This window comes from Strongylocentrotus purpuratus, unplaced genomic scaffold, assembly GCF_000002235.5.
Source record: "Strongylocentrotus purpuratus isolate Spur 01 unplaced genomic scaffold, Spur_5.0 spur5_scaffold_4, whole genome shotgun sequence".
Classification (NCBI taxonomy): Eukaryota; Metazoa; Echinodermata; class Echinoidea; order Camarodonta; family Strongylocentrotidae; genus Strongylocentrotus; species Strongylocentrotus purpuratus.
Genome location: NW_022145610.1, coordinates 14,758,293 through 14,783,424, shown reverse-complemented (window position 1 = coordinate 14,783,424; position 25,132 = coordinate 14,758,293). Strand labels below are relative to the sequence as shown.

The 25,132-nt window shown below is 37.8% G+C and overlaps 1 protein-coding gene across 1 annotated transcript; it reads right to left on the bottom strand.

The window, feature by feature from the left end:
• Positions 1-1,371: 1,371 nt before the first annotated feature.
• Positions 1,372-17,186, bottom strand: LOC592288 (protein-associating with the carboxyl-terminal domain of ezrin). The gene is given in 12 exon segments (XM_030997588.1): positions 1,372-4,130; positions 4,424-5,139; positions 5,682-6,012; positions 6,884-7,024; positions 7,902-8,104; positions 9,794-9,925; positions 9,928-10,010; positions 10,747-10,852; positions 11,412-11,574; positions 12,857-12,973; positions 14,721-14,906; positions 16,689-17,186. Coding segments are annotated over 12 exon segments (2,415 nt in total). The 5' UTR covers positions 16,872-17,186; the 3' UTR covers positions 1,372-4,076.
• Between the last annotated feature and the right edge of the window lie 7,946 nt (positions 17,187-25,132).

The following is a 25,132-nucleotide window of genomic DNA, read 5'->3' as shown; positions in this document are numbered from 1 at the left end:
TGATTATTTTTGATGAATATAATCATTACCGATGCAATGTGTGATACATTACCAAATTAGTGGAAGTACTGGAAAGCAAGAGCCCAGAATACAGCACTTACAAGAAACTCTTGTATGTGTTGGTAATGGCAAGTGTTATGCGGAAAGTCCCTTTTTGTAAGGCATGTTTGAATGTGGGGTGAACGAGGTGAAAAAGAACTTCTGAGAGATTTAGTGAGCATACATGAAGCATATCTAGGTGAGAAGAGCAAGGCTATGCATTCCAAGTATAAAGAAAAATCTAACCTAAATAGCAAATCGCTCTGAAAGATGGTAACAAAAGTTAAAGAAGCAGATTGGTAAAAGTTTGAACAAAATTGGACAAACGACAAGAAAGTTATGAATTTTTAAAAGTTATTACCATTTTACGAAACTAAATTTAGAATTTGTTCCTACACACAAAAAGACTAAAATATAAATTTTTCAATACATGTATGTCCGACCCAGGGAAGTATGTATTCTGTTTAGAGGCCCTACACTGTATGATTTGTTTTGAGTAGTGGCCCAAGGGATTTGGCAAATTTGAACAAGTTGCAAATGTGAGAATCGCATAGATTTAATGATGTCATATTTCTTTTAATACATACATGTATATGTCCAATTTATTTCAAACCTTTTGCATTCTTTTTCTGCTTTTATATACTAATACAATTATTAAAAGGGCTGGATATCTATTTTGCAGCATGAATCTTGCCGAAACTGAACCATTTACAAAATTTGTAGGTTCCTGGGTCGGTGTTGAATTCATTCATGTCAGAAATACAAGTATGATAGTTATTTACTTTTAGGCTCATGCAAAATACTGGCTTAATCCACATACTGAATTGAATATGGCCTCTAGTTTTACAGTAAGGTGTATGAGTGTACATGTAAGAATGGAGCATGGATTGAAAAAGAATGAAAGATGTGGCAAAGAAGTCTAAGAGAGATTCAGTGATCTATGGAAAAGAAGAAAAATGTGTGAACCTCGAAGCAAAAACCAAATGCTGATTTCATTTAGATGTCACTCTCTATATGTTTTGTACACGGATATCATTTATGTGTGTGTGCAAAACATTTCTTCTCCACAGTGCCCCATATTAGTCACTGTAAGAGTTTTTTTCTCTGTGATATAAATTGGTTGTGGATTTAAAAAAAAAATTCTGTACAAAATAAATGCTTTAAAAAAGAAATGCTTCAAGGGGGGGGGGGGGGGGGGGAGTCCTGATTTGTCTCTTGTTGAAGAAAGGAAGCAAGATATAGAACAATTTTGGTGGCAAATTATTTGATTATTTTTTAGAAAAACACAAGAAACCTTGCAATTAAATAAACAAAAAACGTCCCACAAATCTTCATTTGGAAATGCCTTTAATATAATATTCATCTATTCATCTGTTATTTACAAAAATTGTAACATGTGCCTGCATTATCATAGAAGAGGATATAAAGGGAAAAGAAAGAAAAAACGGCGAAGTATATATTCTGGAGCCAATATACACAACATCTTTACTTTACTTTAACATGATAATGTCTTTTAAAAACATTATTTCCTTCTTATATACACAATTGACAATACAAAGTAAGAAACAGAAATTTGCTAGAATTAAAGTTCCATTGACCTAATTTCATCAATATAATATTTTCTGTATTTAAAGCTTAGGTTGAATGATGGTTGCAATACATGTACATATTTTTGAATCGAAGTCTGACTGTCTTTTAATAAACTTTCACAGAATCGAATGTGAAATTTATATTATATCAATATTATCACATTGAAAATTACAAATGTATACAGTGGAAATTACCTAAAATAAAAGAGATTTGACCATTAAAATCACCTTCTTATAACAGATACCTCGTTATATCAGAGATTTTTATACCGAGTTCACACTGTACCAGCTAATAGCTCAGAAATTAACAAATGATGTTGAAAAAAAATAAACCTATTTATCATGATTGAAAATAAAATAATTGTCCAAAAACACTTCAAAGTTGCAGCATTTTGATTATGATACTCCATGATTATGAGACTCCTTAGCATGAAATTATACAGCTTTACAAATAACCACTAAATTTTATATTTTGTACAGGAGATGTTGTTGTTGTTCCTTTCATTGGAGTTGTGTTAATAATAATTAATAATAGAAAATTTATATATCGCTTAATACTAATGTTTCTAAAGTGTTGTTCCATTATTGCCACAGCCATTTTTATGTACACCAACCTGTTGATACAATTATAAAAAATCTGCAGACTTTGTACAGAATGTTTGGACATACACTTACAACCTACATCAACAAGTATATATAAATAATGGGGAAGCATAACTTGAAGGCAACAAAATACTTGATTGCATTGACAAAAACACACATTAATATACTGTATTATGAAAATAAAAATGACATGTAGTTCATATTTGATAGTTCTTAGCAAGTCTTTGTTAAACCACACTTTTCTACTATTCATGATTACCAGAATTTTTCAAACATTGAAAGTAGTGAATTTCCCCAACACCAAAAATTAAAGCTTTCTCTGTACATGTATTAGTATCAAGTAATTAAAAAACATGGCATATAGTGATGTGAAATGCCAGGAATAAGTTTTTTAGTCTTCCTACATCTCCATCATGATATCTGGGAACACAACAAAGGTATTCTCTTGCTTGCAACACACAGGAGACTTCTTTCCTTTTCACCATTGGTGTACCTAATACTAAGTGACAGGTATTGTACTTCACGAATGAGCCATAAAAGGTTACTTCATTAACACTTTTTGGTTGCCTTCTCACCTATTTGCACTGTCGCTTCTTTGACACATGTGCAAGTTTGCACAAAAATGGGTACCAATTGACCGAAGGATTGCTTTGTGCTATACAATCATTTAACCCTTTAACACCTGTACATAAATCTTGCACTGGAAACAGATGAATAATCTTGTAGCCTTTGGTATATCGATCTAATGATAAACAATGTGGCACAGGGACACTGTTTTGGGGGCATATAAAGAGTTAAATATATCTATGAAAAAAGTAATAAATTTTAGTCTACCAAAATTCAAGATGAAAATTTTTGTTGTTGCTAAATGTATGTGTTACTTCAGTATCAACCTCGAACCCTGTCGATCGATTTTTACATACGGTAGATGTAAATGAATGAATCGAACCCTGCAACTTTACTATCTGGCAATGATGGCATTTTGATGTAGATTACAATAGGATTATATATGATATTTAAAAAAATGTAAATATTATCCAATTGGGGAGCTAAACTTATTGGTTTCTCTGTGTATCAACAATGGCTACTAAAAAAAAATGATTCCACCATACATGTATATAAGTTTGTACAATGAAACGGGTAATTGCACATGGATCTAATTACAAATTAATATATAAACTAGTAGTGTGATTTAGCTTCTGGATACTTCTCGATGGCCACTGAACATCATAATCGATGCCTGACTCCTACACTACTGGTGATCTATGTCTAGTCTCACTACATGGAATAAAGCAGGGTTCCAAAAAAACTTTTTTTGGAAGGGGGTCCGGTATGCACTTTTTAGGGTGTCTACGTACGTACACGCCCACTTTTCAAAAAATTTGGGGGCTCCGGACTTGGATTTTGAGCACCCATGTGTCCCAGTCACCTCTTTGTGTCGAGGCCTGAATGAATAATACCAATATTGCATTCATTTATAGAGCTCAAATCAGTGACACTCCTAATGCTCCAACATTATTACATGTACCCCGGTCATAGTAGAGCAGCCTGGGTGGAGAAAGGCATACATGAATTAATGTCACACCCAAGGACATCAGTACCAGGCTGGGATTTGAACCCTCAACCTTTTGATTGAATGTCAGGTGAATGTCCTTCAGTGTTCATGGTCATTGGTTAATCGACATAAACGCCTGGCTATTTCATTTCTGGTGATCGTTGGTCATCAACATGCTGGCTTGACTACTTTATTCTTGGAGCACCGGTGGCTATGGGTCATCTACATCGATGCTTCACTACATGGCATTGGTCATCAACATACTGGCCCGACAGCTGGGGCACCGGTGGTCATTGGTCATCTACATCAATCCCCCAGTCATCATCACCCCATCCTTCGGCATCCTGTCATAATGAAAATAAGACAGCCTCAGATTAAGCAGACAAATGGATGGACAATCCTATAAATAATGCTGGCACGACCTTCGGCATCAAAATGGACAGATTACTCTAATGTATTAATTGTTTCACACAATAGATAAACTGAAGTCCACATTTTTGAAAAATAATTTGTTTCAGAATTTTTTTGTCACTAGCTATAGACAGACCATAACTATGCCTAATCTAAACCCTCGAGAGACATTGTCTATGATTTTTAAGTTAAACAAATTATTATTGGTTAAGATTGAAAGTATTACCTCGTCACCATCATTGGCCACAGCAAAGGACAATGCTCCAGCAGAATGAGTTTGGTCATCTTTGGGTGAGTCTTTCTTTTCTGCTGTCTTTGCTGAGCCTTCTAAAGTAGTCTTTGAAGAGAAACTAAGTTTAGGCTCCATCTCTGCAAAGAGATCATCCTCGGGGTTTGGCTTCGACTTGAGCTTAACTTCAGGTATATCATAGATACCAAAGTCTTGATTCGGATCAAAAGTTCCTTTTTTCCATTTCGTTGTTGATAGGGGCGCACTTCGTGTTGCTGCTGCTTTGGTCGTTTTAGAGTCTTTAGGTTTTGCTGTATTGGCAGTCTTTGGCACAGGAGTTTCCTTTTTAGGAGGCACCATGTCTTTGAGTTTCAGGGGTTTGCCAGTCCCTTTGAGCGATGAGATGAGGGTCTTTGGTGGTGATGACTCGGCAGCTGTTCTAACGGGGCTTCTGATTGGCTGATTCTGTCCGGGTGCATCTGCATCCTCCCAGTCCGACCAATCCTCATCGGTTTCTGTCCCATCTTGCGTTGGGCTCTTTCTTGTCAATTCCTCGCTCTCAAGTGCTTCATCAGGATCTGCCGCTGGAAAGTCTGTTGGGGATGCTGTCGAGGGATCCACTCCAAGAGGAAACGAACCATTGTCAATGCTGCCCTCTGGTGACAGACGATGGGAAAGACTACTGAGCTGTTCCTTATCTGGAGACAGTGGAGCTATAAGTGATGTGGAAATCGAACAGATGAAAAGCATTATTAAACATATATCACCTGTTTTTTAAATTTTTATCGGAACACATAAACCAGCCCCTACATTGTATGCAGCAAAAAGATCAACTGTCACAGAATGAAAGCTGGTATAAATAACCAAATGATTAAAAGTGGTGTCTAACATGGTATAGAGTTAGCTTGATACAACCAGAATAATGAGGGAACAGAATTGCAAAACTCTAATGAATATCAAATCGGGAATAGGAGAGTTGTTTTGTCCTACAAATAAATTATTTCCATATTTATTCAATGAAAACATTCTATGTAGCTTGGAATGCAAATGATGAACATGGAACTAAACAATAATACCAGTGGTAAAATGATCCCCTATGAATGTGACAAAGGTATTGGCAAGGTTAATGACTATGTCACTGCATATTTACAACCTTCACATCTTTGAATGCTTTGGGTTCATTCTTGGATGCAACAAAGAAAACTACAACCACCCCCTCCCCCCCCCCCCAACAAAAACAACAGTGAAACCTTACCTTTGGCTTTGCTTTCCATCATCTTTCTCTTCTCCTCCCTCTCTCTCCTCCTCTGTTCATTCTTTATCCTCATCTCCTCTCTCCTCTTCTCCCTCTCCGCTTTCCTCGACGCAGAAACCATCGCATCCTCTCCCACGGCCACGCCCGTCTCGGAGGATGTCTCCTCTTCCAGCTCCAGCTTGCCTACCAACGCTCCGCCCCCCTTGGTGGGGTAGGATCCGGTGGGAGAGGAGGGGTTGGGGGCCATCCCGGGGAGGGTGATAACGCCACTCACCGCCGTTAGCTTAGGAATGTTGAGCATCTCTTTGGTATTGCTTGGTTTGGTTGGAAACTGATAATGAAACACATACCAGGGTGCATTTCAGTCAGGATGAGTGAACAATGAAAGATTTGCTATCAAGCAAGTCGTTTTTAAAAGTCAAGTAAGTTATTTTCAAAAGTCAGACAATGGAGTCAAACAATGGGAACGAAGTGTTGTTTCTTTCTGTCTTTCCCTGTTTAGATTTACAAAGTATTTTTTTAAAGAACGTCAAGTTCAGATGAAAAGGAAAATATTTTGAGAGCTTTTCTCATTCTTTGTTTGTCAGTTTGGAAGACTCTAACAGTAGAAATATCTGCTGAAAACGATTGCTTTTCAAATGACCTTACATTTGAAAATTTGACAGTAGTTGAAAAGTTTAAACCAAACTTTCATGCCTCGATCATGTATGTGTAGTCCTATATACCTTATTGTGTGTGTGGTCCATATGATTTTCAACAAGATTGAGTTAATTTCTTTTCATTCTTATCACACCAAGACCTAAAAATACATTAAATCAACTGTACTACATAATAAACCGTCCCCAATTGCTTCATACAGGTTCTTCCAAAAGGACATGTACTCAACTCTATCTTAAAGCCCGTCTGTACTAGTTTGGCCAGGGGGGATTAGACCACCCTGCAAGGTCACTGACAGGAGGTTATTTCATCAAATCAGCTCTCAATAAACATAAGAAAAAGAAGATCATGGGGGACCAAAAGGCACCAATTAGGCATTGTTTGCCATATACAGGGCGCAAGTAGCCAGAAGTAGTGCAGTGGGGCTTTAACAATTAAAATTTTGTCCCAGAAAAACATTTTGGCACAAGAAACTTTCATAGTACGGTTAAACTAGCTATATAGATACCAAACACTGATAAATACTTCACTTAAGCAACACATACCTTGGGACGACCTTCGACAAAAAATTTGCCCCGTTCTCCCCCGACAACGACCTCTGGCCCCAAGAGATGGACGAGTTCAGCCAAGGCACGCAGACTGTCTGCTACGAGATTGGTGTGATGGTCCTTCAAACCCAAGAGAAGCTAGAGAGGAGAAGGAGAGGTCAAAGGGCTAGGGCATTGCTAACCACAACAGTATAGTGTATACATGTTATTGACTAGAGTGTGGAATTAACACTGCCATTTTTTTTCATTTTTTTAAAAACTTTTTAAAATCCAATTTATCCAAATCTATACATTAAAAAAGTAAGGAATACAAATCTGAAGAGAAGAGGCATAAATATTCACTTCTGAATGACAAACGCCTATAAACTAAAACAACTACAACAACAATGTTGATTTTATTATTCCTGATGAAATGCACACAAGAACTGGTGTCTATGGAGTGGTCACAAAATTTACTATATTACCGTATATAATGTACTTCCGTGTAGAAAAACTTCACACCACTGAACATTATTTGCAAAAGAGTGCATGTATTGTTTCATACAATTTAGGTCTTGTTTGATTGTGATTTCAGTCAATCAGGTAGAAGTTCAGTCCCTTATAACCATAGGACAGCAGCTTTATGTATCATGAGGTAAGTCTACCTCGTTTGAACTTTATTGATATGTTATTATTGTAAATATGCTACCGTATGTCATTGACTTTTATCTTCAATAAAACAAAAAGTTCACCTCGTTTGCAGGCACAAATCCTTGTGGGTGGTTGACCTGTTGTGCTTAACAGTATCTGCTATATTGTTATTATAATTATTATCATCATCATCACCATCAATATTATTATCATAATTATCATAATCGTCATCATCATAATCATCATTATCTTTATTTCATTATATCATCATCACCATCGCCATCATCATCATCCTTATCTTTATTTCATTATATCATTATCATCATCACCAACATAATTATTTTCATCACCACCATCATCATCATAATGATCATCACCCTGTTACCTGAGGTAGTATGGTCCTTTTCAGAGTTCCTTCGTCAAAGAGGTCCACAAAACCGGGAAAATACATAAGAAGGAGGCTACGGATGTGCATCTCCCTCGACGGGAAGACCTGAGCAATGATGGGGATCATGTGACGCTGAAACATATCCAGGGGCAGTATGGGATTGATACGACCGGGCAGGAACTCTGGATTCTTCTTGGACTCTGAAACACAAGATAAATAAAATTTGTTGTTCCGTTTAAAATTAAAAATGGGTGATTTTGAATTAGAGGAGGCGCAGTGGCTCAGTAGTAGAGCAGTGGTTTTATAAACGGGAGGTCTCATGTTCGAAACCCAGGATGTGTTAGGGCCCTTTGGTAAGGTATTAATCTTCATTACCAAGTCCCTCGGAGAGAACGTAAAGCCGTCGGTCCCCTGGTTGCTTTTCTTAGCAGTCAGAAACCAACCAAACACCCAAATGCATTGAATTGTGATTGATTAAGTGAACAATGCAAAACCTTTGTGTTTATAATTATTGGACCTTATCATCATGTGAATTGATACAGAGTATCTTTAAAGTCATGATGCACATTTGAAAACTTTGTGGCACTCTAAGGGTTAAAACATTATTTTGTCCTGCTGTAAATGGGGTAAGAAATCAAATAAAACATAAAGCCTCTGAATACAAAAACATGTTCTACGGGAAAATCATTATAAAATTGACATTTACCAGTGCAACTAGGCATTTACTTGGTACACAGTTGGACCAAAGGCAATACTAAAGCACAGCTTGGGCACCTATGAAAATGTTATCTAAATGTGCTCCCATGACTTGGGAACATGAGTGTACCCATCTCCTAAAAACAAATTTGTGTACAGCTAGATTGAAAGAAACAAAGATACCCAATCCTTAAAAAGAGTATGAAGAAAATAATGGATAACACAAAACTACGCACACAGAACCTAAATCAGACTTGGGTTCAGTGCGGGCCATATTTCATGAAACTACTAACATACAAACCTAATATTTTTGTTTTGGGTGATTGGTACACTTAAAAACCTTTAGAGCTTACAAGTAGATAAAGAGGGTATCCAACTTTATATCCATTAAACTGTCTATAGAGTACTGTGAATTTCTCTCAGTATACAACACACAGTGGCGCTTTACCAAATTAGGTCATCCTATTGACCTTTTAATCAAATGATTAGGGGCTTGACCCTTGGCTTATTCCTAATACTAACAGATAATGGATTTATATGCATGCTCTCTCTCTCTCTCTCTTTCTCTCTTTTGCTCCCTGTCTCTCTCTCTGTGTCTCTCCCTGTCTCTCCCTCTGTCTGTCTGTCTGTCTCTCTCCCTCTCTCTCTCACTCTGCCTCTCTCTCTCTCTCTCTCTCTACCCAAGTTATTATCTATCAATCTTTGAGATTGTGTGCACTGTAAAATGCAAGATAACAGAATCCAGTGAGCGGAGTGATAGTGCTGTATAAGCACTTTGGTCAGTTCTCAGTTGCTGGAACTGTAAAGCACTTTATAAGAAATAGTGCTGTAGTTATCATCATCATTATTATTCTTATTATTACTACTATAACCATCATCATCATCATCATCATCATCATCATCATCATCATCATCATCATCATCATCCTCATCATTATCATTGTCATCATCATCATCATTATTATTATTATCATTAGTACTATTATCATTATCGTCATCATCAACATCATCATCATCATCATCACCAGCCTCATCATTATCATCACCATCATCATCATCATCATCATTATCGTCATCATCATCATCATCATCATCATCATCATCATCATTTTCTAGAGCTCTTAATCAAAAGTTACTGAGCCAAAATATGGGCAATTACTCCCCGGCAAACAAGTTAATCCCTAGGACCTTACCCCTGCGTGGTGTAAGTAGATGAGGAAAGAGCATGTTGACTGCGACGGGTTCGGCCATGACGAAGCTGTTCATGATCGGGGTGAGAAGCCTGGAGGCGACCAGCTGGGCAGGGAGGCGGTAGAGGTGAGGGCCAAGCCTTCAAAGAAGACCGTCTTCTCGACCTCGCTCTTCAAGACCAACTTGTGCAGGAAGCTCATGATGTCGAGAAAGTCATTCCTGGAGGCAAAAATAAAGAGAAAAAAGGGTGTAACGTTTTTTAACAATACATAGAGTACCGAAGTGCTAACGTTACACTCGCTCGTCGTCCTGGTTACTGGTTCTAAACAACAAAGCCTGCACATAAGGTTCATTTGGCGAATTCAATGTTTGGAGCTGGTGTGATCACCACACCATTGTTTAACACAAAATTGTTTGGAACCAGCAACCTTGACAACTTGGCCAGTATGACGTCACACTTCGGTAATCTGTTTAACCTTTCTTTTCTTTCCTCCTTCTTTCATAAGGGCTAGACACCAATACTGCCATCTCATGTTCATACACCCACACGCATGTTTTCTCTTTGTCTCTTTCACCTTCTCTCTCATCAGTCCTATCTCTCATATCTCTCTTGAATATATTTCTGTTGCAGGTTCTTTCTTGTAACTTTGGAATTTCATTTATCTGCTACTCTTACTTATTATCTATTCTGGCTCCATATCATAGCATGAAAGGAAAACCTCAAGAGCAAATTGCTTTGAAAGAATGTTGAAAATAATAGTGTTTTAAAAGATGGCCGTTTTCTCCTCTCTCCCCCCCCCCCCTCTCTCTCTCTGTCTGTCTTTCTTTCTCTCTCTCTCCCTCTTCATCTCCCTCTCCCTCCCTCTCTTCTCTCTTATATCTTCCTTCTCTTTCTGTTGCACTCTCTGCTAAGAACCATGGGTGGGGGCATTATGAAGCATGAATGAGTTCTTACTTGAAGATTTCATCTGGGAGGAGGGTCTTCAGCTTTGGTCTAAACTTTGGATCTGGATTCAGAAACTGCTCTTCAATATTTGCAGAAAAAGATGAACTTATACTTCCTGTTAACGAATGAAAAAAAGAAAGAGAAAAATAAGTTGGTGCATAATGTACATTTAATAATAATAAGAATATTGGATATTTATGTAGCGCACATATCTATCATGCATGGTGTTTAAGGCGCTTCAACGATTACCGCAGCTCTGCTAGGCAGCCGATTTCGGTGCTCACAGCATTCAAAGAATTCCTTCCTACCAGTACCCATTTAACACCTGGGTGGAGAGTGGCTAATGTAGATTAATATCTTGCCAAAGGACATTAGTGCCATGACGGGACTCAAACCATGGACCCTGTGATCCACAATCCGACGACTTATCCACTAGACTACAACACCTCTACCATTTAGATTATGAATAAAGGCATTCAGATTTAAAACAGCAAATTATCACATCAGAAATGTATAGTGAAGTTCAAGACTGACATAGGTAATTTGGCAAAGCCATTTTGTTGTGCAATAATTCCCTCAATTGACGTGCCTATTGTTTTGTGCAAATATGCATGTGCGGCAGACAAGCAATCATGGAGAGAGGCGAGGAAAGCAAGTAAAGTGTTGATAATTACCTAGATCACCAAGGTATTCCAGTAGGGTCAGGGCCAGTGCACCGAACCCAAAGGCATCTCTAGCGTGACCCATACTAGGACCAATGGACGTCTTCAATCCTTCTTGTTTCTCCTCGGGAGGAATGGCTTGAGAGTTCCTCAGTGGTCTGCTCTGGTTTAAAAACTACCAAAAGAAAAGAACAATGATAAATGTGTAATAATCATAATAATTGACAGGTTTTGTATAGCACATATCACATTTTGATATATATTCTGTATAAAAGGTTTTGAGCTAACCAGAAAAATCAGCATATCCTAAATAACATCCTTTCATTTGAATGGTTTGTTAAATTGTTTGTGATAGGATTTTATTTGAATTGATTTCACAATCCACAACAATGAAAAAGGAAATTCCCCGAAGAAGAAAAAGACACATAAAGTGAAAACAGAAATCTCTAGTAAGACAAATAACCCCAACCTACATTTTCTACGCGTGTTGTGTAGGAAAAAAAGAGAAAAACAACAACAAATACATTTGGGCAATACAATCACATTACTTTTATACCTTAAATTCATGACCCTGAATGTCTGTCAAAGGTAAATGACATATCTCATTGTAATTGTTTAAGCAAAGAATTTCATATTTAAGTAGTTCCATCAAACTTTACAGAACAGTACAGATATTGCCTCGATTCAAAGGAATATTGCAGCAACATATCATTCCTGTCAAGACGTATATACAATACATGTATGTACATGTAGCTGCAGGATCAAGGACTGACATGTATAAAAACTAATTATAGCACCTCATATTGACAAAAGAATGTAAACAAGCATCGCCTAGGTGACAGATGGCTATTAAAACACTGTAAAATGATTTTTAGTGGACATACTATGCGAGACAGATGTTATTGATGACAAAATCAATCATTTTCTTCTGGAGATTGATATCACAAACTACCTGTTCTTGCATATTTCATGTTCTGTGTTAAAAGATTAAAAGACCATCAAGCACAGGAAATTACCACTTAATGGTGAACTCTAAACATCTTGAATACGCAACTTTCCAAGCAACCCATAAAAGTCCTTCATGATGATACGATATGTTTTGTGTTTAATAAAGATTAAAGACCATCACATGTACCTGTGGTTGCTATTTGCTATCATGAAGTACAGGAAATTGTCACTTAATGGTGAACTCTAAACCTCTTGAATACAAAACTATCCAAGCAACTCATGTAAGTCTTTCATGATCATACAATATGTTTTGTGTTTAATAAAGATTAAAGACCATCACATGTACATGTGGTTGCTATTTTGTCATGAAGCATTGGAAATTGCCACTTAATAGTGAACTCTAAACCTCTTGAATACACAACTTTCCAATCAACTCACGAAAGACCTTCATACGTTCATATACAAGTATTAAGCTAATACACAGTATATAATGGCAAAGATCCATTTACCTGTAATGTTGCATCTTCAAATTTGCATAGATGCTCCATGCCTCCTAATCTCCATCCACCATCTGTGCAGCTCACATAGATGGATGACATACACACGTTGTTATGGGATACTCCTCCCTGAAATAAAAAAAAAATGATAAATTTCACATAAAATGAAATGTAATGGTTTTCCCATTCATATGGAGCACCAATTTTTACCTCAGATCCTGAGATTTACACAGAGCACTAATACTCACACAAGACCAGAAAAGTAGAGCCCTGAATGTAATTTCAATTTTCAAGTATTAACTAGACAGTAATCAATTTTGAAAATTAGGACATTAGCTAATTTCTCATCTTCAAAATCCAACAACCTCCTCCCCTCCCCCACCCCCCCCCCCAAAAAAAACAACAACAGTTGAGCAATAGCAACAGTTTGTTCTAGTGATTGGCATTGGCATCTACCTCAAGTACCTCAAGTATTATATTCCCTGCTGCCTGCTGGGATCTAAGTAAAACTTTCATCAGCCCTCACTCTGCCCCATCTATCTCTCTCCTTTCTGTTTCTCTGCTGTTTCAATGTACTTTTTACATTTTTTATGCATCACAACTTCCAACAGCTGATCCTTTATTGTCTGATCATGTAACTGAATTTAAGTGTTTTGGAAGTGTGAGCTGAAAATGTCATTAAAGCCCATCTGCACTAGTTTTGCCAGGAGTGATTAGACCTCACTGCATGGTCACTGACAGGTGGTTATCTCATCAAATCAGCTCTCAATTAAAATAAGAACTAGATGGAATTCGACTGCGTGCAGTCGAAAATGATGCCTCCGTCATAGAGCAATTTTACAAACCAAAACAGAAGAAATTTTTCGGATTCAAGTTCAATTGTAATCCGTTGACAGGTTCTCAGAATATCGTGATTACAAGCAATTTCTCATATACATATATGACCCTTTGATCTTTGACCTCATGACCCTAAAATCTACTCAGTTCATTGGCTCTGCAAGATGTCCTGAGTTAAATAGTAATCCATCTGTCAGTTCTAATGAGAATGTGTTCACAAGCTATTTTTGCATACATAATGAGCCCATGATCTTTGACCTTTGACCTTATGAACCAAGAATCTACTCAGTTCATTGGCTCTGCAAGTAACATACATGACCTAATTTTGGCAGGAATCCATCAATCGGTTCTTGAGATAACGCGATCACAAGCTGTTATTGCATACATAATGTGTGCTGTGGCCTTTGACCCTTGACCTCATGACCACTAAATCTAATCAGTTCATCGGCTCTGCAAGTAACATACATGACCTAAGTTTGGCAGCAATCCATCAATCGGTTCTTGAGATAATGCGATCACAAGCTGTTTATGCATACATAATGAGCCCTGTGACCTTTGACCTTTAACCTCATGACCCCAAAATCTAATCAGTTCATTGGCTCTGCAAGATACATACATGACCAAAGTTTGGCAGGAATCCATCAATCGGTTCTTCAGATAACGCGATCACGAGCTGTTTTTGCATACCTAATGAGCCCTGTGACCTTTGACCTCGTGACCCCAAAATCTGATCAGTTCATCGGCTCTGCAAGATACATACATGACCAAAGTTTGGCAGGAATCCATCAATCGGTTCTTCAGATAACGCGATCACAAGAACGGGACGTACGTACGTACAGACGTACAGACGTACGTACGGACGGACGGACAACCCGAAAACATAATGCCTCCGGCTACTTCGTGACGGAGGCATAAAAAGGGGACCATGGGGGACCAATGGTCACCAATTAGGCATTGTTTGCTATATAGAGGGTGCAGGTAGCTATAAGTAGTGCAGTGGGGCTTTAAACAAAAATCATCTTTCCTTAACAACGCTTACCCTATCATGAAGGAAACCGAGAGCCTCAATGATATTGTACATCCCAGCGCAGATCTCCTCCGGACTCAACATCTCAATAACCAGCTCCAACGGTTTGACCTGCTCCGTCACCAAGTAGGTGCTGTCAACGTTGTTGCAGGATGCGAAGAACTTGAGGATCGTCGGGTGTCGCAGGACCTTGAGTTGCTGTATGGGCAAATATAACAGGCATATAAAATGAAATTGCTCTACCCAAATAATGAAGGCCCCAAGCCCAGTTGGTCTACCGATTGTTCCGAGAGTAAATCTAAGTAGACACATCAACACTATTCAGTTCCATTTATCAGGAGAAAAAAACAAACAATATTGACTATCCAACTTTCCTTGAATGTAATAGATGGAAGTTAAAAAATGCCCAACATTTTGTAACGTACATTTTTTTCATGTTTTTTTTTTAGGTTTCTTTCCCTTTTTTGTTAACATAAAGAATCTAGATGCAGGCTATGTTAAGTAGAAAACACTATGTCCCTCAGATAGAATGTTAAATGGAGGCTCCGTGTAGAGGAGAGTCACCACCTTTGCCTCTTAAGAACCCACTGCACTGTTCGTACATTGTATATAAGAGTATAAGAGTAAAACCCCGGTGTAGTGATCCACATGCACAACCCAGTATAATCTTAGGTATTGAAGAAGGCAGATACTCCATAAGAAGAAGAAGAAGAAAAGTCTATTCAAGGAATCGCATGGAATTATTATAGCTCCAAAAAAAGGCTTCACGTTCATGGTCCATCATCCATTTTCCTGAAGTCTGAAGATCATGCATGGAAGATGGAAATATTGCTCAATTTTCTTGGTCTATTTAAGTTGAACTAACATGAACAATTTGCTAATAATAGTGGATTTGTGATTGTGAGAACACTGAGAAAGTTCAATTAGTTTGTAGACCTAGATCTATAGTAGTACTTTTGCATTTGAAATATTAATTATTTAATTAGGAATTAGTCTAGACTCTAGTCTAGGGTCTAACATTCTCTGTTGTATTGTCATAAAATGTGCTCATCTGTTTTATGCCATTGCATCACAGCACAGCAACAGCTCATGTGCAAAACCATTCACTAAAAACTAAAGTCCCCCACACTGCCAAAGACAAATTCAAGATCAAGTGAGACTGAGATTGAATCAGAGTGAGAGTGAGGGTGAGATTAGACCGAATTTTTCGTCTCTTTCGTTCGTTAGGCTAACGAACGAAAGAGACGAATAAGAGGCTAACGAACGAAAGAGACGAAAAATTCGGTCTAGGGTGAGATTAGACCGAATTTTCCGTCTCTTTCGTTCGTTAGCCTCTTATTGGGGTAGGGTCGGCTCTCTCTTTAGAGACGGAAGCCGTTTATACACATGTCCTTGCTAACGCCACGGCCAGTTCTGGTCGTAGCGTTTTGCCCCCAAAATCCCACAAAATGTCATTTTACCTCGAGCATGTTATATTGTAAATTAGGCCTAGGCTATAATAAATCAGTTCCACTTACCAACTTGACTGAAATAATCAGTTTAATAGTCCCTTTTTAGGAAATTATGGGTCAAAATCGAAATCCATTTTGAAAATCTTTTTCAACATGGATTCCGATTTTGACCCATAATTTCCTAAAAAGGGACTATTAAACTGATTATTTCAGTCAAGTTGGTAAGTGGAACTGATTTATTATAGCCTAGGCCTAATTTACAATATAACATGCTCGAGGTAAAATGACATTTTGTGGGATTTTGGGGGCAAAACGCTACGACCAGAACTGGCCGTGGCGTTAGCAAGGACATGTGTATAAACGGCTTCCGTCTCTAAAGAGAGAGCCGACCCTACCCCAATAAGAGGCTAACGAACGAAAGAGACGGAAAATTCGGTCTAGGGTGAGATGTGATTGTGACTGAGCTGCGAGAAGTGACTGAGAGGACAAAAATAGAGAATCATATTAATAATTATCATAATGAAATTACATTTGCTGCATGTTGATAAATGTCCTGCCTTGATTTCTCCTCATCATATTTGTGAACAAAAACAGATACTCTGGAACCATCTGGCCTCTTGGCAGGGTGAATTTTCCAATCTTGCGCCGATGCAGATTCTGGCAATGGATCTTCCAGCGTACAGCCGGAGAGTGCACTGCTCTCCACGCCCATTCTTCACCGCTAGCGTCTCGTCCTGTTTAGTAGTTTACGCTGGTGTTTTCTCCTTTTTGGCGACAACGCCTACGTCTACGTGGAGGAGTCACTTACTGACTGTATTAGCCTTTAATAATACCTTGTTCAACAAGGCACTATCCACTAATATATCAAGTAGGTGTAAAATGATACGTCGTGCAAAAGATAGTATCAAACTTGTATTATTCCTTCAACGAAGTCGGTTGATGAAGCTGAAGCCTTATCTTAACCCCGTGCAGTTTTTCAGTGTCGTGGAAGTCGCCATTTTTATTTTCCAAATTAACTGCTGTAGCGCCCTCCCACGGCCACTCGTCGTAGCACCGCGATCATGAGTCATAAAAGTTTCGCACGTCCCTCGAATCTCTATATACTTTTGAGAATATCCCATTTTTCTTTCAACTTGTTTTGTATTTGTATTCCTGTATTTCCATTTTCTCCATCTACACAGTAACTCGTCTCAAACGTTATTCTTCTCTTATAATAATTAATGGCTTTTCCTTAACCATTTTTTTTCTCTTCTTCTTCTTCTTCTTCTTCTTCTTCTTCTTCTTCTTCTTAAGTTCTTCTTCTTCAGTTCTTCTTCTTCTTCTTAAGTTCTTCTTCTTCTTCTTCTTCTTCTTCTTCTTCTTCTTCTTCTTCTTCTTCTTCTTCTTCTTCTTCTTCTTCTTCTTCTTCTTCTTCTTCTTCTTCTTCTTCTTCTTCTTCTTCTTCATCTTCTTCTTAGTATTATCCGGGAGTATTATTAGTTTCTTCGTATATTACTATTCTTTTTTGTTTTTTTCACTGTTTTTCTTTATATTTAGTTTCTTTTTCTTTTTCATCTTTATAGGCTCTTCGTCGAATTTTTTTTCTCTCCCCTCCTCCTTTCAGTCGACCTTCTCCTTTTCTTATAATCCTCCTCAGTCCTATACATCATCCTCTGTTTTCTCTTCTTATTCTCCTATGGCATCTTATTCAGGCTCTTCAACTGATGCTTGTATAGATAGGTACGGACTAGAGCCGTACGGGGTCGCCCTGTCCACAAAAAAGAAAATATTCCAAATTAGGGAAATAAGATAAGTAAAGAAAGGAGGATACTGAGAGAGGGGGAAGAGAGAGAGAGAGAGAGAGAGAGAGAGAGACAGGCAGAGAGACAGACGGACAGAGCGTGAGGGCTTTGACTCCTCTTGCCCGACAATCATTATCCCCTACGGCACTTTTATTGATGGTAAAAAAAAGAAGATATTTAGTCGTTTGTCAATCTAATTTTGATATAAAAGTACCCAAAAATGAGGCTACATTCGGGAGCCATGCATGATGCATTGCACGAATCATGACGAAGACATCATCATGGGGATATTCATGGACCTGCCTGAAACCACCCGCTTCTAAATTTTGCGAGCGAGTGAGGAAAGGGACACTTTGCTATACATAATTATATCAGAAATGTTATTTCCTCATCAAAATACGTACCCAAAATACATATGTCTGAGCATCAATTAGCGGCTTCTGATACTTTGTTTTCATGAAGTTGACGTTATTCCGGCCAATTTATCTCCTTATTATTATTTCAAATTCTTTCGTCCATTTCCTTCATCTCTGCCCTTGCTCTCACCTCTCTGTTTGCTTGCCATTTGATTATGGGGCATGTGCCATAATGTGCCCCCTCTCGTACCCTGAAGCTATAAGCCACTGCACTATATAATCACATTGGAATAGTTTAAGATAACGTTGGGACGTCTTCTGAAAACTTATCATCTTCAGTATTCTTATGAAAATGTTGACTGCCACATTTTTTCAAAGGCAGGTATGACCAGGGAGAATGACATTTCTTGTCTGTGATGCATCGTGTCAGGTTCATAGCGCTCCGAAAGGGACTGTTCATCAATGTCAAATTAGCTAAAAGGTTGGTTGCAGCTAGGCTGCTATAAAGAGTACCGAACGAATTCGCTCGTCGTCCAGGTTACCGGTTCCAAACCACAGAGCCTGCACATGAGGTTCACCGCGAAATCATTCAAGCAACGGGCTTGAGCAGGGGGGATTCAATGATTGGGACTGGTGTGATCACCACACCATTGTTTATCACAAAATCGTTGAGAACCAGCAACCTTGACGACTTGGCCTGTATGACGTCCCTCTTGGGTACTCTACGCTAGCTGTGCACAATGCCATCTGAACATAAAAGGCGTGTCAATCAAAGAAAAGTGCCCCTTTAATGCATATAATCTTTTTGAAGGACCCTTGGTCTTCTTTTCGAAATGTCATGATAAAAATGGAGTTAAAAAAAACTGTTCAATCAAGATGATTAAGGTTATACATTGAAAATAAAGCTTGGTTAAATTAAGATGATGATGCATTTTGTATGGGTAGCTCATTATCATATTCCATTACTCTATTAAGACCTTGATTTTCACTGTTTCATCTTTTTTTTCCCTTTTTTTTTTCGTCCTTAAAGTCAATCACATGGCGAAAAAAAATAATAAGATAAATCTGCCCTCTGCGGGATTAAGATGATTATAGGCCTTTGCATAATTGATAGTTCTTCATGATGGCGATCAAAATTAAGTGCCTCTTCAAAAGTATACGGTCTTTTTCCTGGCTTGACCCAGAGTATGTCCATGCTTGAACTAACACCCTAAAGCTCGGAGGCCCCAATAAAGGTATCTCACTCCCCCCCCCCCCCCCTTGTATTTGATTAGCCGGGCTATTATGATGCACACTTGCATTATGAGAGGTTCCAATATTGTTAAACTCATGTTCAGTCTGACCCTTTAAACAAAATATTGATCATAATGTACTAAAGAGTGCAAGTTAGTCTTTTTCCCATTGAAGCAGGATGTCAAATCCACAAGCCTCGCAATGGATGGAGGCTGTGACCCTCCTACACCCCTCATTCTTAGTCCACAAGCAGAGACTCCAATTTGACACTGAATTCCTAAAGCCTTATAGAGTCTAGATATTATGTCAGTTTCTGGCTGTTTCGGCTAACAGAGCCTATAAGTATAATAGTCTTATTTTGCAGACACTGTTATGCACAGCGACTGGCAATGGATTGTGCCTGCAAACCACCCCCATCGTAAAAAAACTCACTTCGCGAACCACGCCCCCACCCTTCCCCCTCCCCCTTCTTCCCCCCCCCCCCCCCAAAATTGGAATTCTGACTATGCAGGCGTCTTAAAATTCCTTCTTTAATTTTTTTGTCATTAATTTTCTTTCTTTTTTCTTCTTCTTTTCACTTCTTCTTCTCCTTTTGCTTCTGCTTCTCCTTCTTCTTCATCTTCTTCTTCTTCTTCTTCTTCTTCTTCTTCTTCTTCTTCTTCTTCTTCTTCTTCTTCTTCTTCTTCTTCTTCTTCTTATCCCCATTGTAGTCCTCCTCCTCATAATCATAAACAAAAATTCCTCTTTTCTTATTTTCCTCCTTTCTCCTCCGGCTAATTATTATCCCACACTCCTCTTCCTCCTTCTTATTCAACATCCTTCCCCGCCTCTTCGATCATCCCCTTCTCATCCTGCTCCTTATCTTTCTTGTCTATTCAGTCTTTTCCATCCATTCAGTTACATTTCATCTCTTGCTTTGGACAAACTCATCATTATTCCGACATGATCAATTACCTGCAAGACCCTCAAATCCACCGTTTCACTTTCAGGCCGCAAGCTACCCACTTTTTCCTTTCCTCAAATTGCCGCCTTTCTTCTTTTCCCTTGGTTCTCAAAACGGGGGCAGCTCTACCCTTTGGCTATCCCTGATGCGCACACGCCCATCCATTTTGATCAACTGCTTTCTACATTTTTAATGAGGGCCCTTTCTTCTATTTCAAGTGTCTCCTCCTATCCAGGGTATAGGTCTATCGTGTATGCCTGTATTATACTCCTTTTAATAAATTATAGGCCATTATTATTATTATTTCGTTTCGATCTTGTAATCTTTAATGGATATGTCAGTACATATTGTATGAGGAGCTTTTTGAAGCGAGACCGGAAGCGATAATAATGATAGTACCGAGCTTGCTTATGGGGGTGCCTTTTTCGCTTCAACGTTCTCTGACAATCAACGAAAAAGGGAATCCTTCAAGTTTTATCATGGTGCCCTTTTACCTACTGCAACACCCCTTTAGCATCACAACTAGCATGTGAGGTAGGCAGCCCCCCTACCTCGTATGTGTTTGTATTACCTGTATATTATTTCAAAATTGCGGGACAGTATACCATTTTATGTACACGAGTTCAATGTTGACCCTGATACTGCTAATATAAATTGAAATTGGCGTTAGATGTTTTGTATCGAAATCAATATCCATTTCAAATCGGGTCAATTAAACGTTCGACGATTCGTCAGTAACCAATAATCATTAATTCGAAAATGGGTCAATACAACTAAAAGTTAAAGATCAGCGGATGATTTGGGTGAATTCCAATGAAAGACCAGCAAACATTCATATTAGCGCATTTCAAGTTCCTCCATTTTCTACATGTTAATCAGTGGAGCAGTTTACCGAATGCGTTCATCAATTACATAGAACGGTATGTGGGATGGAATGGAGGTGTCAGTTTTATTTTAAAGGCTCTTACGAAATATCCATGAAACATTTTTTTTGAGACATCAAGATGAATAAATAAAATCAGGCACCAGGAGAAAAAAGTACCTCATGTTAGATAAACTTCCCATGTCCACCGATTAACTCTCTAAAAAAAAAAACTGAGGGATCACTGACGGCACTCCTCTGGAGAGTGAAAATGTAGTGAAAATAGATTGAACATTCACTCTTTTCTTCTTAGAGAGCACTCGAAAATCCATCGATATTCACTCCTAAACAATTAGTGATCCCTGTGAAAAGTGAAAATTCACTTTTTTTTTAGAGAGAGAGTATGTAAGCGTAACGCACAAATCAAAGAAATGAAGAGAGAGAGAGAGAGAGGGGGAGAGAGAGAGAGAGAGAGAGAGAGAGCGAGAATTCTCTTCTTGTTCTAACTGGTAATCTTGATCTGAACAGATAATTTTTCAACTGATAGCGAAAAAAGATTTTCAAGCTACGGTCTTTGTGTTTTGTTCTCCTTGAATCATTCAAAAAGAAATTCAAACACTTTAAACGATATCTGACATTTAAAGTCACAGCGGAAGGATACGACTTTGTTAATTCATTTTTCTTAGAATGTACAATGGCAAACAACACCACTGAAAGTTTCAAGAGGTATGATCAACATTTGGAAAAGGAAAATCATTTTTCAAAGACTAGTGACATTTTAAGAAGTATATTCGTACCATGGTACTATTTATACGAATTAATTAACTTTTGTTAGTACGACACATGCTTCTGCGAAATTTGCTCCGAGGTCAATTAATACACAAGCCGAATTTCTAAATTCAACACTAAACTAAAAGCTATAGTATACCCTAACCCTAAATCTAAAACTAACTTTAAAAAATCTAAACTACAACCGTTTACACTACCTAACACTCTATTTCTGACGAAATAAAGCCGTCCAGAGCAAAAGTCGGAGGACCTAATATTTATGTATCGTCAATTTCGTCTTAACGAGAAGACTATAATACATTTTCGAAGAAATGTCATACAATAAATGTCACAATAATTATTATGAGATAGAGACCTTATATTTTTGTACGTGTTGAATTTTTTTTTCTCCAAGGTTTAATTTGATTCTGAACACATGTTACACAATGTCCTTCCCAAATCTAAACTGTAGTCCTAAATTTAAAGATGACACTTAAAAGATTGGCTGTTGGCTTGTTATCAAAGTACCCGTTCCCACATTACATGATTTACATAATTATTCGACCACACATACCACAGAGAGAAATGGAGAGTGTATGTGGTTTTAAATGTAGTTACGAAGACTGACATCTAAACTGAAGTGAACGTAAACTTCCTTTATACATTTGGTCTATCTGATACAGATGTGGTTTGAAGATGATGTCAAGAAAACAGAATCATGTGGCACAATTTTGACACACATTTTGATAGTCAAAATGTTAAAGTTCAGATCACTGAATCTACTTCGATGGCAAGCTTGCAACTTATTAGTCATTCAAATGTATTTAAATTTGGATACAACCCTTCCATGTTTTATTGTACGATTGTGTAGATGCAAAATATATTGATTGGCAAGTCGAAACAATTGAAACATATCATTTCATTATATCAAAAACTGACAATTTCTTGCAATTAAATGAAAATAGACCCCAAAAAAGATTTATATGTTTTCAAGAGTATCTGTTTATGACGCCGTAATCAGCAAAAGAATATAGTTTATTTTTAAGTTGTAGAAAATATAGGCCTACTTATATGGAAGCAATATAGAAATTGTTGTGGACAGAGCAGTGTAATTTAGTTCACGCGAAAGCTAGAATTGATTTGATTTTGATTTGATTTTGATTTATTTATTTCTCTTCATGTTCTTTGTCCAAAGCTACAAACTAATTACTACATAATCATGATAATAAACAAATGACGTAATTAATACATCATCAAGGTTAAATATTTACTTTGTAATACTTACATGAAATATTCATGAAGAAAGATTGCCACATGAGCTAAGGTTGAAGACCTGGTAATTATTTTATATAAAACTTAATAACTCCTGTATACAAAAAGGATGTTGGAGATAGGTGTGAGGAAGATGAATAAGAAGATGACAGGAGGATATGGTACATAGAGCAATACAGATGATGGTTGTGTTGAAGAGAATTGAGAATTAGGCAGAAGGCAGATGAACGGGATGAAAGTGCGGGAATTACATATTTAGAGGGAGATAGAGAGGGAGAGAGAGAGAGAGAGGGGGGGGGGGCAGACAGCCAGACAGACAGAGATAGAGAGATGCACAGAGAGACAGAGAGACAGAGAGACAGAGAGACAGACAGAAAGACAGACAGAGATGGAGAGACAGAGAGAGAAGATACATGTAATTAGGTCCAGAATAAATAGGAGGTACCTTTTTGCGGCTCTTTTGAATAGAGAGAATTGTGTGACTTGTATATGCATCTGCACTGGTAGCGAGTTCATTATGTCAGGGCCAGTATGCCTGATAGATCTGTGTGCTAATAAGCTTTTGGGATTATTCAATTATATTTAAAGTAGGGATATGGTGGTAAAATTAATCAAGTGGCAAAATAATTTGAACGCGTGCCTAACGACCTCATATTTGCTCCTGTCCCAGATCTTCACGTTCATGTCTCTCATTTATACATCTCTCTCTCTCTCTCTCTTTCACTCTCCCCCTCTTTCTCTCTCCCTCGCTCTCTCTCTCTGTCTCTACCTCTCTCTGTCTCTGTCTCTCTCTCCCTCTCTTTCTCTCTCTCTCTCTCTCTCTCCCTCTCCCCTCTCTCTCTTTCTCTTTCACTCTCTCTCTCTCTCTCTCTCTCTATCTCTCCCCCCCTCTCTCTCTCTCTCTTATTATAATTGTACTATACTTAGGCATACCGTAAATTTGTTTGTAACTTTCTGTGTTTTTTTAATTATACTGTTTGTGCTTTTTTTTTGGACCAAAACCCTTTATTATGTGACTAAATTTAGTTTTAAGGGCTTGCACCATTAAAGCATTCTTTAGCACTCCCGTATAGGCCCTATGTGTTTACCTATATTAACAATGCTCCGTTATCTGTTCCATATTTCCATATTTCCATATTTTGTTTTGTCTTGTACACTAGTATTATCACATTGTTTTATTTCTTTATTGAATTTATATGTACTTTGTACATGTTCAAATATGTTCATAATGAAACGTAAAAATATAAATATTTCATATCATATCATTACTGGGGTTAATGCGGAAATCTGTTCGGAAACTGTTTAGAGAGAAAACAATTCCGAAGACTTACCATGTACTAATGCATCAATAAACAACCATATTTATAATTTATGACCCGTTGGCACAAAACAAGTGCTAGACTGTAAAGTGTACATTGTGAAAGATCAGGTTGACCAAGGAAAATAAATGCGACCTATTTCAAAAGCATCAGAAACAAGAAAATCACATGATATGGAAAGAGTATCCTTGTCATATTATAGCTTTGAGAGACGTTACAGAAAAACATGTTTATTTTTTGTTGAACGTTTTTCTCAGTTACGTATTTTTCCATCATCAAATGACAGCATTTGGTGCCTGTTACATCAGCATTGTTCCCTCAGGCGATGTCAAGTTTAGATTTTAATTGAAGAAAAACAAAATACACATTTCTACGGTTGCAAACAAAAAATGTTTATTTCTTCTCATGTTGTGCAAAAATAAAAAGATCAATCGATTCC